We start from the raw sequence: 19887 nt of genomic DNA, 5'->3' as shown, positions 1-19887 counted from the left end.
TTGTGCTGATCGAGTGTTTCTCGGACCCAAACTTCCAGCAAAAAATTCAACTCAAACGAAGTGTGAATATCCGTGAATATTCATCAGTCTGTCAATCACTTCTACATGTTTGCTTTTAGTTATTCGGAAATAAAAAAAAATTCTAAAGCATGAACTTTCATAATTTACATAGGAATTTATGAATGAAATCATTCTCAAACTATTGAAACTATTTTCAACACTAGAACGTTGAGGATGAATCTGTAGAATTTATGTGAAATATTACAAATTCTAGAAAATGATTGACATAATGGAATAGATAGGAAAAAGAACTTTATGCTGAACGTGAATACTTTTGAAAATTATTTTTTATGAATAATTTTGAATTTAGTTCAGATTTTGCTTAAATACTTTAAATACTTTTATATTTGATCCCTTAATGAATGAACTACGCTAATTATCCTTAATTAGACAATAACCTTACAATGCATTACTCTAATTAAATCAAATTGAATAATCTCTTATTTCATTTAATTCAATTTGAATTCCGAAATTCCAAAAATAATCGCAAATTCTGTTTCAATCATCCTGATTGATTGATATTTAGTTCTCACTATTCATATAAAACTTAATCAAATTCAAAAGAAAAAATCTTGAAATGTCAAAAAAAAGCTTTTTTTTCTAAACAAAATTAAATTAAGTTTCAAGTATTGAAATGAGAAACAGCACAAGCAGCAAGCAAAAAATATCAAAATTCAATCAAATTTTCATTAATTTTAGAAATGAAATGTTAATGTTCATTTTCTTATTTTTTTTTGTGTCTCCTTTTCATGCTTTGAAAATGAATGAGTAAAAAATTGAGAAAATGAGCACAAAGCATGTTAAATATATCTATAAAATTGATATCTATTCTATATTCTCCAGGCGTCACCATCACAAATGATATTTTATAAATTATCGAAGAATGACAGCAATTTAGAATCAACAATTTTAGGTATACATTTTCCAATTACTCAGCAACATTTTGTTCGAGGGAAATTGAAGGTAAAGTGCCATGGATTATTTTCTCATAAAATTGTTTATCTTTCTTATATTTATCGTCCCACTACTACACTGGTTGTAGTTGATACATAGACTTGGATGGAGTTTGCATTAATTGACAAATAGAGAAGAAATTTGGATTTTTTGAAATTTTGAGCAATTTTTTATGGATTTTATTGAATTTTACAGAGTGTAACTTGAAGGACAAATCATAAAAGCTACTAGAATTTATGAATTTCATGATTTAACGACTTCTAGAGACTTAGCCAGAGGCTATTGCAACTTAAATTCGAATTTTATTTATACAGTATTGATATTAGTGTAATAGACATCACTAAGAATGGAGAAAAGATTTTAAGATTTTTGAATTTATTATAGACCAAATCCAAATCATGCTTAAGTAAAGAGCATTGCCAAAAGCAAATATCAAAATCATAATCCAATCAAAATTCACCACAACTCCTCCAAAATCATATTAATATAATGCAAACTTCCATCCAATTCCCATTCTCTTCCCAAAAAATACCCAAAAATACTCCAATTCAATTAAATTTGGATGACGATGATGACGGCGATGACGAGAACGACAAGAGTGAGTAGGGAAAAATTGTGTTTTTTGTACGTATCAGGTGCGTCATGGACCGTGTACATTCAACCTGTGTGTGTATCACATTTATTTATCCATTCTGCACAGTAACACCTCATTAAACTGAGGGGAAATTTTTCGGGTGAGATTTAGAAAAAAAAAAGACAAAAAAAAGAATGTTGACATCGTGAAAAAATTGTAAAGTCTGCGGAAACTGACGCGTTGACATGAGATTTAATTTTGTTTAATTCCAATTTTTCATTCTAGATTTGAAATTATTTTTTTAATTTTAAAACTAGATGGAAATAGCTTCCATTTTGATTATGCCTGCACGAGAAAGCAAAAGCGTAAATTGAATTAAAATGCCTTTCATCTTCTCACTCTTGTACGTTCTTCATTTACTTTTTTTTTTTGGTCATAGCATGTCGTCACATTTCTCGACCAAATGGCGTGAACTTCTGTCACCATGAATGCTTGATAATAAGGAATTTTTTGTTTTAATTAAATAACTTGAATTTTGTGGCTTCTTTTTTTTATAATATTCAATTTTAGCTCCTATGTACAGCACAAATTCACGACATTTATCATCAAAGTGATGAACGACTGATAGAGGAAGTGAGACCGAAAATATTGGCTACGGGTACATCAAATATGAACATGTATCATAGTATTAATGAAGGAGAATTAAGCAATCCAAATGTTGGAATGACCCATTATAAAGGTATTTATTTATTCATTTATTTTGTGTCGTCGATAAACTATAGCTATTATTTATTATCACATCCACAACACACAATTCAATTTCCCAATAACAATAATCAAATTATAATGGTTCCGTTGTCATATCTGATTGGTGTTATTACATTTTAAACGCATTTATGCACCAGTGAATTGCTTCGACTGAAATTTATTTTTTTTTCGACTAGACATGGTGTCTGTATTTATGAGGCACTGGTTTGGTTGAATGGGCTGCTGATTGATAGAGTAAATAAACTACAATGTTGCGAATGCTGTTAAGAGAAGAAGTGAGATTTTTTGGAATTTTAAAAGAGATTTTGAGCAACTTTTGAGGTATTTGACTCAAAATTTAACCTAACAGGCAAAGAGACCGCTTTTAAGTGCCGTAGGGGTATGTCTGTGCCATAAAACTATGTCCTTTATTAGCGTACAGCTGAAAAACAGAGATTTTTAGTGAACTAAGTCGAATTAAGCACTATCTAATGCATAATTTGATCTAGAACAAATCGGTTTATCAACCAGAATTCCAACCTCAGTTTGGCACGACTCTGGCTTGATCTTGGATTCGAATTGGACACCATGTCAGTGTTATGCCAGCTTAAAGCTTATTTTGGATCAATTAACCAATTTGTGCTATTTGGGACGTTTGACAATAACAGAATCTCGTACAAAATCAGTCCAGCTGCTCTATAAATAAGCTACATATATTTTAAAAATACATCCTAAAGTCTGTAACAGGAACCAATAATTTATTCTAAAAAAAGCTGTTTGAAATCGAATATTTTAGTCATCAAGCCGTCAAATTTCCCAATTTCCCCATAAAAATGTATCGCCTACATAAAGCCACAAGAGTATAATCCAACAAAAATAAAAAAAATCATCAAAATATTCTAAAAAAAAATTCAATATTTTAATTCAGATTGTTTTGTTTTCACAGATTTGATGAAATTTTTATAAATCCCCACGCAATTGTCTGTGTAAGGATCCACTGTGTAAATTCAAATGCGAACATTTTTTAATAATTTTTTTTTTTTATTCCGCTCTTAAAATAAAGTTCATGAATTTAATTGAATTGTTTCCTGCCTGATATACAGCCTGATGGCAATAGCCTCATCCGTCGTATTTTGTTTCAATAAAGCAATACCTCAAAAATATTTACGTATTTCCATCAAAATCATCGAGAGATAAAATCGATGTGGGTATCGATGAGAATTAAATTTTCTATATTTATATGTAGATTTTCGGATATATTTCGCGAAAAAGTGTGGGATTCTAAATTTTTTTCACAGTCAAAATATTTAATTTGTTTACTTGAAGGGAAAAATCCTAATGGCATATGTCTTTATAATGAAATTCCATCATGCCAGAGCTTTGAGTTGAGTCAAGTCGACTTGGTTTGAGTTGAGTCTAGTCAAGTAAACTTGGTTTAAGTCGAGTCAAGTCGACTTGGTTTGAGTTGAGTCGATTCGACTTGGTTTGAGTTGAGTCAAGTCGACTTGGTTTGAGTTGAGTCAAGTCAAGTCGACTTGCTGTGAGTCAAGTCAAGTTGACTCGATCGACTTCCAATGTGTCGACTTCTCGCTCTGTTCTTTATTTAATTCTCGATAAAGAAGGCATAAAAAAATGTTGCTTAAAAATATTTAGAAAATTGCTTTTTTGACGGTATTTGAAAGAGACTTATAAGGAATTTTCATATATGCGAGGTTTATTTTTAGATTAAAGTCTTAAAAGATCTAAAGATGAATTCTTAAATATTTGTGCTGTATAAAATTTAAAATTTATAAGATCAAGGATTTTAACAAAGCAGTTTTAGAATTTGTATATCTGGATAATCTAGATTTTTCGAGTCGTGTCATGCTTTAGGCGTGACTCTGTTATTCATGATGCTATGCGACTGTCCTATGATTATTCTTGGAATTTTGTTACGTTTCATTCTATTGTTCCCGAGTAGCAGAAGTCTGTTAATCGATCCAACAACAGTCAGACGTGATAGAGAGGCTTGGTTGGAGACCTGGACCTGGATATTTGCTCAATTACCCAATTTGTGCTATCGGGGCCCATATAATGAATCCCAGAAAAATTCCAAGAATATACAAAAATAGACTCAAGCATAAAATTCCAATTTAAAACTTATTGGATTCAACAACAGCACACAATAGAAAAAAAAATCCCATATTAAAGTCATTAAAGTATTCACCAACAAGCTCAATCATTGAATTTTTCTAAGAATTCTATAGAAAAGTAAGGCACAATGAACATAAAGCTCAACAAATAATAAAAAAGTATATCCATCATAAATAATATTTTACACTATATGTGCTTGAGTGTATGGAAATAATGGCAGGTACATCCATTGAATTTTTCTCTCATCTTCAAAGGGATGAAAGGAACGATGAAAAAAATGGCATCGAATAAAAAAGCTACCCTGAATATTGAAAAAAAAGGATATACACACATTGATGAAAATCCCATCTGAAAATCACAATTCAATTCTTTATTTACATACGGGAGCTTTGGCTTCTGTTGTTGTTTATTTAAAGCATCACAAACAATTGTGGTGGATGTCATTTTTTAGGAATGGGAATGGATGCCTCCATAGTATGCAAGACACATCAATGATATTTTCACGATCATGCGTATCTTTCTAAACAAATTCTTTTTCTAATCTTTTTTATATGACAATAATGTACTTACATGTGATGGAAAAATGTCACACATTCCATAGCATATCTGCATAAAAATTTACGTCTCATGAGTTAAGGGGTAGAAAGAAATACATTTTTATGACCTTTTTGTTGTCATTGCTACTGTGTATAAAAATAAGATTTTTTTGCTTAAAGAGCTTGATCCTGAAGATTTTTTTATGGAGATTTTGATGTCTTGAGAGAATTTTTTGGAGATTATTGGTTTTAAATTGAAATTTATGAAATTTTAGTTTTTGAATTATTTTGGAATCGATTTTATATAGTCATGGGTAGTTGAGGCTATTGACATAGACCCAAGTGGACAAAAATGTATTAGAGTTATAACGTATTTTTGTCCACTCGGGATAGACTCGCATTTAAAGCTCATACGTAAATTTAGAAAGTTTAATTGTTGTACTTAATATCCCTTCTGTCTTCGATGGATTTACCGAGCAATTGTGATCTGTGAATTCCTTTAAATGACGCCTGAAACTGGTTTGTAGAATGAAAGACGTGATTCCATCAAATCTGAACCAAGCCTTAATTCTCTTTAGGTATATTCTAGTATATTTCATTTAAAAAGTGTGAGTCGAAGTGACTCGGTGGCAGAATGGTTTAGTACTTCTGTATCTAAGTATTGCAACACTGACTCTGCGATAATGGGTTCGAAACTCGGCAGGAGAAGGTTTTAAATTGTCCTTTTCCGGATTATATGCTCTTAATTTGTGACTCCAGGCAGTAATGCCATTAAAATAGTCGATTTGATTTCACTATAAGTGGTCGGTCTACCGAGTACAGTAGTCTGGCGCACACTCACTCGTTAAGCAATCATTAGCCCCAAAACATTCCATTATAGCTCTGGATCTCAATGATATGAAGACTCAAAAGGCTTTTTCCTTAAAAATATTAAAAATCCTTCAAAATGACCTCAAATGACAGTAAATGACGACTGAGTGCTCCAATGCCATTTAATTCAATCAAAATAATTCCAAAATCCCAAACACCCACCCACACTGACTAGAGTGTCTAAGCACAGTAAAAAACTTCATTAAATTACGGAATTCACTCTCATTTTTATTTTCGTCAACAACGTCAACCAAAAAGAAAATCTTCTTAAAGGAAAAAGCAAAAAGAATATTTTTTCAGCTATCTTTAACGTGTGCTCTATCTTCTTCTCCCCACTACGTTTCCTTCCTCACTCACACTTCATTATGCTCATGTTTTTTTTTATGTACCTCCATACCATTCAACATATTGTAGCATTTCACATATGATCATGCACTTAAAAATTTTCCTTCATTTGCCCGTAAGCGATTCAAAATAACTTTTCAATATCTTAAAAAAGTGACTTTACAAAACTCATAAGTTGGATGTAAAAAAAGGGTGTTTTTTTGTGTGAGAGGAAATGAGGCTGTGATAAATATAAGAAGCGCACAGACTACAGATGTGGATGGTGCATACACACATATGATGGGAATTTATGAACTAAAATCTCAAATGTTACAGTTTCACCTGATTTCAAGCTTATGAGAAAGTTTTTCTATAAGAAGTTAGCAGAAACACATTTTGTTGGAATTTACTTCACGTAAAAAAGTATGAGAAGCCAAAAATATATATTTTTTTTTGCTTCTTCCTTGGTGATAAATAACAGGAAAGTTTTCTTTGCTTCTAACCAATCCAATCATGATATTGAGCTATGCTTTTACTTCTTTCTTCGTTTTTGTGTTATTATTAAAAGTTTTTTCTTTTTCATTGGTTTAGTGGGATAATTTTTCTCATGGTTTTCTGGTTTAGCTTTTTAAATGAAGTAAATAAACACATGTGACTCTTTTTTTGGGGAGTTTTTGTTGGGGAAGATTTGGAAAAAATTAAATTAAAGCTTTATGAAAAATTCAATGATTTTTGACTAAACTGAAGCTTTTTGACAGATTCAAAGCTTGTTGACTAAACTTAAGCTTTTTGACAAATTCTAAGCTTTTTGACTAAACTTAAGCTTTTTGGCAAATTCTAAGCTTTTTGACTAAACTTAAACTTTTTGACAGATTCAAAGCTTTTTGACAAATTTTAAGCTTTTTGACAAATTCAAAGATTTTTGACTAAACTCAAACTTTTTGACAAATTCAAAGCTTTTTGACAAATTTAAATTTTTTGACCAAACTAAAAGATTTTTACAAACTCGAAGCATTTCTTGCTAATTTTCAAGCTTCTGTCAATATACCAAAAAGTATTTTAATAATAATTTTCCAGAATTATTTATTATCTTCTTACTTTCAATTATAACTTCCAAAACAAAACTCAAAAGTTTAATAATATTTATTTGAATTTCAATGAAAGTTATTGAATTTTAATAAACATTTTAAAAGAGAATATTTGAAAGTAACATAAAATCTCATTTTCATCCTCAAAGCTCATAAAACTCATAAAAAACTTCAATCTCATCTTACCCATCTTAACTTTATGAAAGCACGTAGGAAATGCAAACAAGAAGAAACATAATTTCTGTAAATAAACTACTAAGAATTATATTCAGTTTGTGTCTTACTGACATAATAGAAACACAATATTCAAAATTACTGTAAATATGGATTCATTGAACCATAAATTATTACATAAAATTTTATAAAGTTTACTTTCGAGCTATTTATATTAAAATAACATAATAAATATAGAATCACGAAGAGAGAATCTCAACAATATCCACATTAACCATACCACATGAAATATCTTTGTATGTTCCGACCAAAAAAAACAAAATTATTTTCCATCCATAATCTCAACATCATTAATATTTTGGCATAACGATTGAGGGAGAAAATGCTCATATTTTTAGCATAATTTTTGTGTTGTTGGTGGCATTTGAGCGATTTTTCTGACTTGTGCGGCTGATTTTCTGCATGAATGACGCATTTATTTTGGTATTAACTAGAAATATGTATTGACTGTGGGAAAAAAGTTCAGTTATTTATGGAACTTAATGCGATTGCAATGCTGATTTTGATTAATATTGGTAATGAATCTAGACATCTTGTGGAATAGAGTTATTTAAATAGAATGATTAGTATTTTGTGAATGGATTAATATAGGATTTTGGTGGTTAATGGTTAATCTGTGTCTTTTTATGACATTTGGAAAGTTTTTCCGGGGTTAATCTTTCGTATGCTATTAAATATGAACAGAATAAACAAAATGAATTCCATTTGGATCAGAGTTGTCTAAACCGCATGCCACAGCACACCAGTGTCGCGCGAGTGTGTCGGCGAATGCATTTGGCAATACCTTAAGCTGTATAGCGATGTGCTTTCAGTCGAGGCTTACCACTAAGGTGACTCTTGACTAACATTAGGCAAAAATGTGTTCGAATATTTGCCCAACCCTAGCCGTGGCGCAAAGGAGTTTGGATAATCCTGGGGGAACTAAAAAGCCTCAATACAACTATGAATGCCTCTTTGTTTGTTACATATTTTCAAAAAGTGATTATTCCAGTTGAATATTCTTCAAATAGTTCAAAATTCCTAAAAAATTCAAAAAAATGCGCTTTAAAACCATTCAATTCCAAACATTTTCATCCTCAAAACTCCCACATTCAGCAATTTTTCAGTATTTCAGTAATTTCCACTTTATAACTTACTAGATGGAAAATTTCATATTTATTTAAAACAAACAGCAACAATATATTGAAAATTTATGAACCAACAAAAAAATGCTCATAATAATAAAAAAAACATCTCATCTTCAAAAAAACAATGTAAAATCTTTTATAGTCTGAAAAAAGCTTTAAAGTTTATTTTAATAGTAAGGATTTTAAGTTATATTTAAGTAAATATTTTTGCTGTATCATGCTTACATAAGCAAACACATTAACTTTTATTTTGTATTGTTTAAGTAAAGAAATGTTGAGTGGGAGAGATTAGTTTTACGGAGAAGGGATTTAATTAGATTTTGGAATTATTTTGTTGACATTCAGCAAAAGTCAAATTATGACATGTGTATTTTCGGGTCAAGAGTTTTTGAGTTGTTGTGAAGCTGGTTTGATTTTTTGGTGAGGTTTTCTGGGGATTTGGTTAAGCAAGGGGTTGTAAGATGGAGGAGGACTCGAAGTTGACATTAATTTTGGTTTGAGACATGTCGACTGGCTTGGCTTTTAAATACGAAATTCGAGTAGACTCCCATTTCCGACGGTCGATTAAGCCCAAAAATTTTAAATTAATTTTGTATGGAGCACAAAAATTTAAATTTGGAATTATAGAAAAACCTAGAAAATTTAATATTTTTGCCGACTGGAGAAGAGGCAAGCTGGTTGACTCCTGGATATGCCCTTGCAACCTTGCTCCGTTAGACCTTGCTCTAAATTCAAAAATCGACATTTTCTTTTTAAATAATTCAAATCCAGCTTCAAAACATTAACAAAACCTTTCCAAATTGTTTCCACAACTCCAACAATTTCCATTGAAAAACAAGAACACGACAAAGCAAGTAAATTACATTTAAAAAATACAAATTTCGTTACCAGGCATATTAATGTGCAAAACAACTCTTTTAAAGTATAAGGAGGTAAATTTCCTGGAATTAATCTTCTGTTATCACAACAGATGCGAGGAACAAAACAAAAAAATACTTTTTTGATGATGAATTCCTCCGAAATGAAAATTTCATGTTTGATTAATTCAAGGAAAAATTTGGATGAGAAAAATTTATTGAAGTGCATACATGCTTGATAGATTGGAGGCATACATGGATGCTTTGTTATTTGAAGTTGTTATTAAATTCCTTTGGAACACATGAAGGTTTAGGAGCATGAAACACTTTCAATGAATTCCAATCCCGAGTGACACAAATTAGAGAGGTTCCTTTGTGGTTCCTTTAAGACAGAGTTGATTTTACTCTGCTTTGGGCTCTGCTTCAAGATTCTACCACGGATAAATTTTTTGACAAAGCTTAACAATGAATTTTCGAAACCGAGATCTAAACTGGGAAGTCTTGGACAAGGTAATGAGAACGCTTATTGAACTGCCAAATAGAAACGGCTTCCATTTGGTGTTAATTAGAGATCCGGCTTAAATCGACTTTCCCAAACAAAATCTGTTATCAACTCTTATAGCTCTTATCCGTGGCTGAGCCTCATAAGATGCCAGAGCCCTCTATTTGTGCAACTCGGGACAATCTACAAAGATCCAGAATTTAATTTCAACCTTAACTCCCATATCCCATATTCCCAACCTCAAAAGCCTCAGCAGAAAAAATTTCAATTTGATTTCTTTTTTTTTCCTGTAAAATTTTGCTAGGTTTTATTTCCATCATGAGATCTGTCACAATAAATAAAGTTTTATTTCAATCAGAGGCTAAACATAAAGACTCGAAAATTGTATTTCTTGAAAAAAAAAAAAAAAAAAATGCGGAATTGAAATCAAGAAAAAACAAAAAAAGAAGAAGAAAAACCTCCTGAAGAGGATTTATTGGGAACAACAAAAAAAAAAAATTCATTTTTTTTCAATAAAAAGCTTAAGAAATGAACGAAAATGCTTCCGCATGCCTTGGTTGATAAATATTTTTGAGAATTTTGATTTAAAGCAGGGTATTTTATTTAAATAGCATTCTTAAAAGGTATATTTGTGGCCTTATGATGCCTGCGAGAAAATTTATTATGTTATAATTGAATACACGACTTTAGACTTCCAAAAAGAAGATGCATAGACAGTTGAGATTGTAGATTGCAAGTCTGTGTTCTATGTTATAGTCTTCATAGGACATTTTTGTCGTTTACGAGCAGCACGACATAGTCATTAGAGCAATACTGCGTTGGAGAAACGTCAAAAAGCCGTGGGTGCTCTGTAGGCGCCGTAGTGGCTAGTTTCAACCCCTTTGAGGGCAATTAAATGAGATTTTGTCAAGAATCTGTTGATTTGTCAAGTGGTCTGTTGATTAAAAAGTGACCACAAATCTCATAATTCTGTCTAATTTTGGTTGATCTGACTTTAATTGATACTAAATTTATTGATCTACAAATTATAGATGTAGTTTACTCGAATCAGAGCCTTACAACGTCATTTAGATGGTTTAAAGTCAGTACAGCGATGGAATGGTGCCATTTACACTTATTTAGTGTTATTTAGCGACTAGAGCTATAGCAATCAGCTGAATAAACAATCACTGAATCTATAAACTACACGGACTAGTACAAGTTTATTAATTTATTCAAAATCCGACACTAGACCGGCGTGAATATGTCATGGTTCTAAATTTAAAGCTAATCTACCACCAAGACTTAGTCTGGGTATGCTTTCCCGATACCGGGACCGGGACCGGGAAATCCCGGGACTGTCCCGTCCCGGTCCCGTCCCGAGTCCCGAAAATCTTCCGGGACTGGTCCCGCGGGACCAGCTTTTAAAAATTTTCTTATAAACTATTAACAAAATTAAAAAAATAAAAATTAAAAATGTTTAATTTGTAATCAAAAATTTAAAATCAAAATAAATTATTTAATTTTATCAAAAAACATGAGAAATATTTAGCTATAAATTCGTATTTTGAATGTTTTTGAGTTAAAAAATTTAAAATTTATTTTGGTCTTCTGATATTAGTTCTGAATTGCAGTGGCTACTATTACAAACTCAAATCAAGCAAAACCTTTTAAATAAACTATAGAGACTTATCGATTTCTAGCTAATTTGAGGTTTCTCAAAAATTTTTAAATTAAAAAAGTTTCAATGATTTTTAAATTGATTACAAAAGTTAGAGATTATTCCTCATAACTAAGATTTTTTTCGTAATAATCGTATAAACGGTGAATATGATACTTAAATTCAGAATTTTTTTAGTGTTTTTCTATTTTAAAATCATTTGAAACTAGTCAAGTTCAAGAGTTCTGAAAATTTAAAACCATCATTAAATTTTTAAAAATACATATTAAGCTTAAAAACACTGAAAAAACATTAAAATATTGTTCTTTTTAGCACAAATTTTGTTTCGGGAAATCCCGGGATTTCCCGGTCCCGTCCCGATCCCGTCCCGGTCCCGGAAAAGTTTCGGGACCGGGATTTCGGGAAAGCATAAGTCTGGGTCGAATTTTCGAGAGTTTTGTCGATTTGTGCTGTTCAGATACAGACAATACAATTCTTAGAATTCCTCATTCAATAAGATAATGTCCTAAAATAATCTCACACTTCCAAAAATCAAACAAAAAGCAATGTCTACATCCATATTTTACCAATTATTATCATTATTATCCACAACCACACATTCACAAACATAAAATAAAAAAATTTGTCGACACCAAACAATGCTTATAATAATAATGTTACTGCCATGTTTTCTCATCTTTCATTCTTTTTCTTTATATCTGTTCTTTTTCTCTCTTGCAGCCGATATACCATCATCATCACATTCCAAAAATCTCGTTCATTCATACTTGACAATATGTTGGATTACATTTTACATTTGCACAATTTGCACGATATTATTCTACTCATTACGTGTCGGAATTTCCTGATTATACTATTTAAAGGAGGTCGTTAAGATATAAAATAATAAAGTGACTATATCTGACGCACTTCCTTCAACAGACTGCAACACAATCACAACAACAACAACAACGACAGTGACGGAAGAGAGCGAGAGATAATGATGACTAAACATCACCAAAAAAAATAAAAGCCAGTTATGTTGAAAATTATGCTGCGGTAGCCAAAAATATACATAAAACATAAAAAATAATAAAAAAACCAAGCAGAAATCCGCAACAAAGTTGTTACATTTAGTCAGTAATTGCCCTAGTGAATATAGAATAAAAATCCTATGTTAAAAAAAATAAATTTTTTTTGTAGATAATCCAACATGAGAAAAAAAATTGTAAATAGCCGAGACCACATATAAGCGTATATATACATAAAAAATTTGTTGTTAATGCCATTGTAAGAGTTTGTAAACAAAAAGAAAAAATATGTCTATAAAAATGTTAATAGGATTTAAATTAGTAACTTTTTTTTTCTTGCATTCCATCTTGTAGCTTATTCAGTTTGTATTCTTTATGGATTTGAGAAGAGACATGAAAAAATATAAAAAAATAATATGATGACAAATGTGAAAAGTAAGAATTGTAAAATGAAGGAAAAAACTTAATCTGTTAATTGTCAGACTTTTTTTTTGTGGATGAAAAAAACATAAATGTTTGTTATTTTTCCAATGGATGAACTTTTGGGGCGAATTTATATGGATGGAAGTCTATGAGGGAATTTAAACTTTTTTCAACACGAATGTGCTTTTGAAAGATCTAAAACAATTAAATTTTTATATGACAATTTCATTCATTTTTAAAACGAATGAGAATTTTAGAAGTTGAAGGCAGGGGTGTAGCCAGAAATATAGACTCAAAAATTGAAATTTAAGAGTTTTTCAGTATTTTAAATGATACAGAATATTAACATATATTTATGAGCGAGGTATATTTGTAAACGTAGTGAGGTCGCGCCAAATTTTGCCTGTCCAGACTACTCCAATGCTAACATAAGGACATCAATGGCCTAAATGAGCGTAAATGAGCGTTGCCCTTACAAGCCAAATATCCTTGGGTCAATCCTAGGTCATGTCTAATTTTCGAAGCTTTTTTTTTTTTCAATTTTACCGTTCAAGTCGGTTCGTGAGTTGGGTGCAGTTTTGAGGTCCTTGACACATAATGTGTGTCATTGCTTACAGCAAGGATCTAGATGATTTTCTTGACGAATTCTTGCATGTACGAATTGTAATTGGGTTTATGAGCCTGGCAATTCAGATCTTATGACGTAAGCGTTCTAGGTCCTTCAAACATTATATGTAAACATGGTCAAAGATTCAAGTTTACTTGGATTTCACATGAAGCGCTAAAATTCCATCTTTCCTCGCTACACTCCTTGCAATACTATTCCAATCTGAACAATCATTTCAATGCCTTTCCATGCTTTAATTTACGTCATAATGTTGTCATATTTCATAAATTCCAAGAAAAAAAAAATTACTCAAAGCTATTTTAAATTTGCAAAAAAATGAGAAAATTAAATTCGATCACACAAAATTAAAAATAGACTTCATATTAATTCTGTTTACCCATGCAAACGTTAAATTTCCATGAAAATTGCTAACTCCAAAAATAAATCTTCAGTCTTTCATAACATTACCATTGAGAGTTTCTCAAAAAAACAAACCAAAATTCTAAATAATCTTCAGAGCTAAATTTCTATGTAAAAAAGAGAATTTTTCACTTCAGATTTGCACTTACAAGATAAGCCACTTAACATTCAGATGTAAATAAAACACAAAAATTTATTTTGTTTAATTTAAACATCACCCACAAACGCCTAATATAATGACTTAATTTTCATATACTTCTTTTCTAAATAATCTGTGTAATTTGTGCTTAATGTAAATAATTATCAGCTCGTGGGTTTGAATTTCAATAATTTCTAGATAAATATTTTTGAGATTTTGATTGTTATCTCAGATGAAAATTAAGAAGTTTTTTTTTTTGGTGTTTTGTGAAAATTAATTCAATTAATTGTAAAGATTAGATTGAATTTTAATGAACTTTTAGATATTTTATTTGTAAGATGTGAGCTTAATGAGGAGATTTATGAATCATTAAAGTAATATTTTATTTGTTTCGTTGAGAATTTTAGTTTTTTTAATTATGAATGACTGAAGAATTTAATATTTGAGGGAGTTTTATGATTCCGAAAGGCACATGGGGAAGAAAAAATTGAAAAGCAATGGATTTTCCCGAACAGACAAGCAGCATACTCTTGGATATGCTCGCAAAATTGAACACGTTCAAATATATTGATTGAGTATACTCACTTGCGATCATTTAGATGAGTATGTTCACTGTTTGTTAAGATTAAGCTGGTGTGACTCTGGAGAGGAGTCAAATTCAGGAAATTTGATCAAATCTCGTGAGGATTGATTGGGAATTTCAAAAACAAATCCTGAAACGTACCCTTAATACCCAAAAATTGGGATCCTAACTAATCTACCATAATAGGCAAAGAGACATCGTCATGGTCTTACTGTACCATGAAAGCATGCTCTTTGTCTGTTAGCGCTAGAAATAAACTGAATAATACAGGTACATGTCAGGACTTGAGCTTGACACCCATAAAATTGATCAAATATGAAGATTTTTAAAATGTAACCAGATTAACTTCAGGTTTACATGTCTATGGAGATTACGCAAGCTGCTCAATCAGAAATCGATTGCTTAAAGTATGATTTAAGGTGGACAGATAGCCTAAATTAGAACAAACCTCAATTATTGGTCCAATTCTTACTGATAATTAACTTATTCTACTAAATTTCAATATAATTAAAGAACATCCCTCAACCGAATAATTGAACTAATTACCTAATCACCAGTCTGCAACAAATTTAACAATAAACTAGGTTAAAACCTTCAAATTCATTGATTTCAACTCACAAAACATTAAAACTTATTCTTTCATACCCCAATAAACGCGGAAAAAAATCCTATAATAAACTTAATATTCGTTAAATAATATTAAAGTCCAATCAACTCGATCGGAACAAATTAAATTTTTTCGTTTACATTATTATTGGTTATTAACGTAAATGAACATGAAAAAAAAATATTAAATCAACTCGAAAACCTTTCACTAAAAATATCAACGAGGCTAAAAGACAGAAAAAAAAGAGTTGCAGATGAAAACCATAATTCGGTAAATTTTTTCTGTTCATTTAACTCAAAATCATTAATCATTTTTAATTATTTTAATAGGGCACCAAACTCAATTATTTCCAATTAATTTTTGTTTCCTAAAAAAGTGGACCGCAGACGAGTCACTCATGTCAAAAATGACCTTATTGACAGCTCAATAAATCGTTTGTTCAAGTCAAAAATGCTTAAATGTGTAAAAGGAGAGAAAAATATGAATAATTTGAGAGGCAATTTATATTTATAAATATGCACATGTATACACTCAATGAGCTCTTATCAGCTATCGATAATTTATGGTTATTTAATTATTATTAAATGCTCTTGATGGAAGAGAGGAGAAAAAAATGGAAAAATTATTAACGTTTCATTAATTATTGAGTCGCATTATGAGAATGTCTGTAAATTTTCAGTGAAATTGTTGATCTTTACAAAAAGGGGAATTGAGGACTTTTTGAGGAATTTGAGTTTAAAGTCAGTTTTAGGCCATATCTGAGGAAGGCAATTGATCCCAATAGGTCTGTACGGCCAACGAAGATGAAGAAGACATTCAAAGCCATTGCAAACTTTAAATCGGAGCTTTATTTCAGGTTTAAGACTCAGGCAATCTATTCAACCCCACGAATCCTCAAACAGTCAAAATCAATGTCAAACAACCCCAACAATGCATCCAAAAATCATTCCAAACTCAATAGCATTGAATCAACACGTATATCTTTCAAAAGAGTCAAGACAAAAAAAATCTTACAAATTCATGAAATTTTCACTTGTTTAATATGCCCACTCATCATTCTCAACAGCACATTTCCATTCCCCGTTATATGTAAAATTGTGAACAATTTTTTATTCCTCTTTTTATAATATTCAGCGGTCATATTTGCGAATTTACACAGTACACATGTGAGTGAGTATATCAAATTGACTGTAAATTGATATGAATTGGAAGAGAAATGTAATAAAAAAAATGGAACGATTACATCCATAGGATTATTTCCATGTCCCGAACAGTACAATGTGATTGGTAGGGTGTCATTAGGTCGATGTATTGACGGTGAAAGGCAAAGTTGCTCTGATGGAATTTTGATGGTTGAGTTCGACCTATTTTTAGTGGGGTTCACCGAATTGTGCTGCTCGGGTCACCTCCAGCCAATGGGAAAAATATTAATCAAACTTAAATCAGCAGGAATTAACTGCGAAATGAAAGAATTGATGATTTTGTAAATAATAAATTTAATTTTTACTGAATGAATTAAGCATGTCTTGTCGCTCATCCACAGCATATATATAAAAAAGGTTTATTTATAATTATTTATGGACATGGCGAATAAGTGTACAAAAAGAATGTCGAATAAAAATAAAAATGCAAAAATAATAATTTGTATGTATGAAAAAAAATAAAAAAACAATTTTTTTGATGATAACTGTAACTGTATAATTAAACTGTAATAAATTATAAAATAAAAGCCAAAGGCTAGTAATCTATGATGAACAATTTATAGCAAAAAACTAACAAAAAATGGTGAATGGTTTTGTAATTGCTTTTTAATTTGATTTATAGCATTTTGTAATTTATACTAATGTGTGTTCAAATTGAATTGTTTTTTTTAGGGATGAAAATTATGGCGAGCTACCGTTATGCAAAATATTTTTTTGGCAGCAATAAACATTTGTTTGTATTGGAAAATTGTGGAAAAATTGGAGATAAACTGACTTGATGGAAAATTAAGGATGACAATTTGTGCAGGAATAAAGCGAAAATGTTCATGCTAATTAATTTTTGGAATCATTTGTTTGTATGGAGTGGAAAAATGGAGCAGTTTATGTCTAAATCAGTAGATTATGCTATTTTCAAACGTTTTAGCGACATACAAGTGTTTCTCGACACACATGTTGCTCGCCTTTGGTCTAAATGACATTTTTAAGGATTCATAGTTCAAAGTCGAATTAGAATTTGTATGAACATGTGGATTTAAGTTGACTACGTATAAAATTGAGCTTAGATTTTGCAGTTTATTCAAATCATATTTGAGAAACTCAAAATATGGAATTTTAAGACAGAATAAGTCAAAATAGAGTCAAATATAACAATAAATCTTGTTTTCAGCTTTTATTACCTTAAATAAACCATTTGTAATTAGATCATCTTTATTGTCATGTCTGTATTGATTTAATAAAGTCCCGAACTATTTCCTTCTTCTTACAACCAGATCTAGAACTCAACTTGAATTTTGCATGGATTTGAGTCGATTCAAGTCGACTTTTCCATACAAAATCCGAGTCGACTTCAAACTATGCTTGCAAATCTCTAAGAAATTCTAAAAAAAAATCGTTCCTTATTTCAAATGTCTTTAATAATTCAAAAACTAACTATTAAGGAAATAATTCAGACAAAGATTAAACCATCTTTGCTATTAAATAACCCTAAAGCAATCAAACTTATCATTTATGTCATCCAAAACTTTTTCAATCATCATAAAATTAGCAGAAACATAAAAAAAGAAATTTTCTCAAACAATTTCATGCATGAGAAACGAAAAAATTTCGCTTTAAGTCTATTAAGTCACCATATTATACTATGCAGTATTAAAAGAGAAGTAGTCAGACAAATCTGACAGTATTAAAAGTCTTTTTTTGAATCTTTATTTCCTCTATGCACCTCCAAGTTTATTGCATTGAGTTGATATTCATTCAATTTTCTATCATTGAGTTCTTTCTGTTCACGATTTTGGCTATTCACATTTTTTTCCTACCTGTTCTTCCGTTTGTGACTGTATCTCTAATGCTGTCGTCTCTATTGAGCACCAACGAACTGTGTATTTTATTGTGAATATTTCTTTCTTATTTCATAGATTTTTTCTTCTTTATAGGATAGTTGGAGGAAGATTCTAATGGTTACAGGGTTGGAATGTTGTAGGATTGTGGAGAATGCGACACTTTGGATGTAGAACTAGACGTTTTCAGAAAAATGCAATATAATATACATCCAGAGTAAGCAGGATTTTATTTGACTAGTTGTAAGTCTAGTTTTAGCGATGTCTAATCGCACTTAAGTGGCATTAGTCGTCCATAGGTGACATTAGTCGTCTTTAGGTGGCATCAGTTGTTCGTAGGTGACATTAGTCGTCCTTAAGAGAGATTAGTCAGCCTTAAGTGACATTAGTCGTCCTTAGGTGACATTGGTCGTCCCTAAATGACATTAATCGTCTTTATAAGACATTAGTCAGCCTTAAGTGACATTAGTCGTCCTAACATACAAAACTATCCAATATAGAAAACAGCATTGCGACGATTGATTGGAACATCTATTGACTCAAAAGGTAGATGTGGAAATTTATAGCAGGATGTCTTATGAGATTCTTATTGATAGAGTGGTGTGGTAGATTCATTTTCAGATCCAATAGCTCCTTACTCTCTAGCTCCTAAGCAGCACTTCAGCATATTCTAACAGTCATCCAATTCAACCATCCAACAACTCTGCAGTACACACAGAACACACATAGAAAATTGCTTTAAGGCTTTACTGATAAAGTTTCTTCTCCTTCTACTAAATTTTCATGTGCACATGCTACAATATAGTTTCCTTCATGAAGCGAGAGAGCAAAAAAAAAAGAATTCTTTCCTACATCAATTTAAAATTATACATGAAATACTGACATTAAGCCTTTTTTTCTCATTTTTTTCTCTTTCTTCCTCTGCTCTTTCTGTTTCGATTTCTGCAACATTGAATAATGGAATTACATCCACTCTCTCAACAAAAATTATGCTACCAATTTATTCTGTCTCGTCTGTTTATCTCTGCCATATACTACTACCACTGTCATCAAGAGCAACTGAATGAGATGAAGGATTTAATGAATAGCACAAGAGTTGAAATGTCAATGTTGCAGACATGTGATTATGTCATACAATTTCACAATTGTTAAGTTCATTATTAAGATGTTACGAAGATGGAAACAATAAGAGGATTGAGAAATATGGCTGCTGTTTGTCTTTGGGGGGGATTAAGGGATGTAAAATGTGGAATGTAATTGAAGGATATAAAGGGTTTGAGAGGCAATTTGGATGAGAATAGCTGGTTATAGGGATGACAATGGCTAGAGGATATTTGCAGTCCAAATGTGGACAACAGTTCATTTCTAGTTGTGTATTTTGTCAGCTAATATCAT

The 19887-nt window shown here is 30.9% G+C and overlaps 1 protein-coding gene across 1 annotated transcript in view; it reads left to right on the top strand.

The window, feature by feature from the left end:
- The window catches only part of beat-Ib (beaten path Ib), a 100410-nt gene extending 86020 nt beyond the window's left edge, over positions 1-14390 (top strand). Inside the window, exons 7-9 of the mRNA XM_070636292.1 lie at positions 904-1023; positions 2159-2327; positions 12387-14390. Coding sequence (XP_070492393.1) covers positions 904-1023; positions 2159-2327; positions 12387-12514 — 417 coding nt within the window. The 3' untranslated portion in view covers positions 12515-14390. The remainder of the gene's footprint in view (positions 1-903; positions 1024-2158; positions 2328-12386) is intronic.
- The last annotated feature ends 5497 nt before the right edge of the window (positions 14391-19887 follow it).

The sequence above is a fragment of the Chironomus tepperi genome, unplaced genomic scaffold, assembly GCF_022539635.2.
Source record: "Chironomus tepperi strain 1889 unplaced genomic scaffold, CSIRO-AGI_Ctep_v1 contig_123, whole genome shotgun sequence".
NCBI lineage: Eukaryota > Metazoa > Arthropoda > Insecta > Diptera > Chironomidae > Chironomus > Chironomus tepperi.
This window is presented reverse-complemented; position numbering and strand designations above follow the sequence as displayed.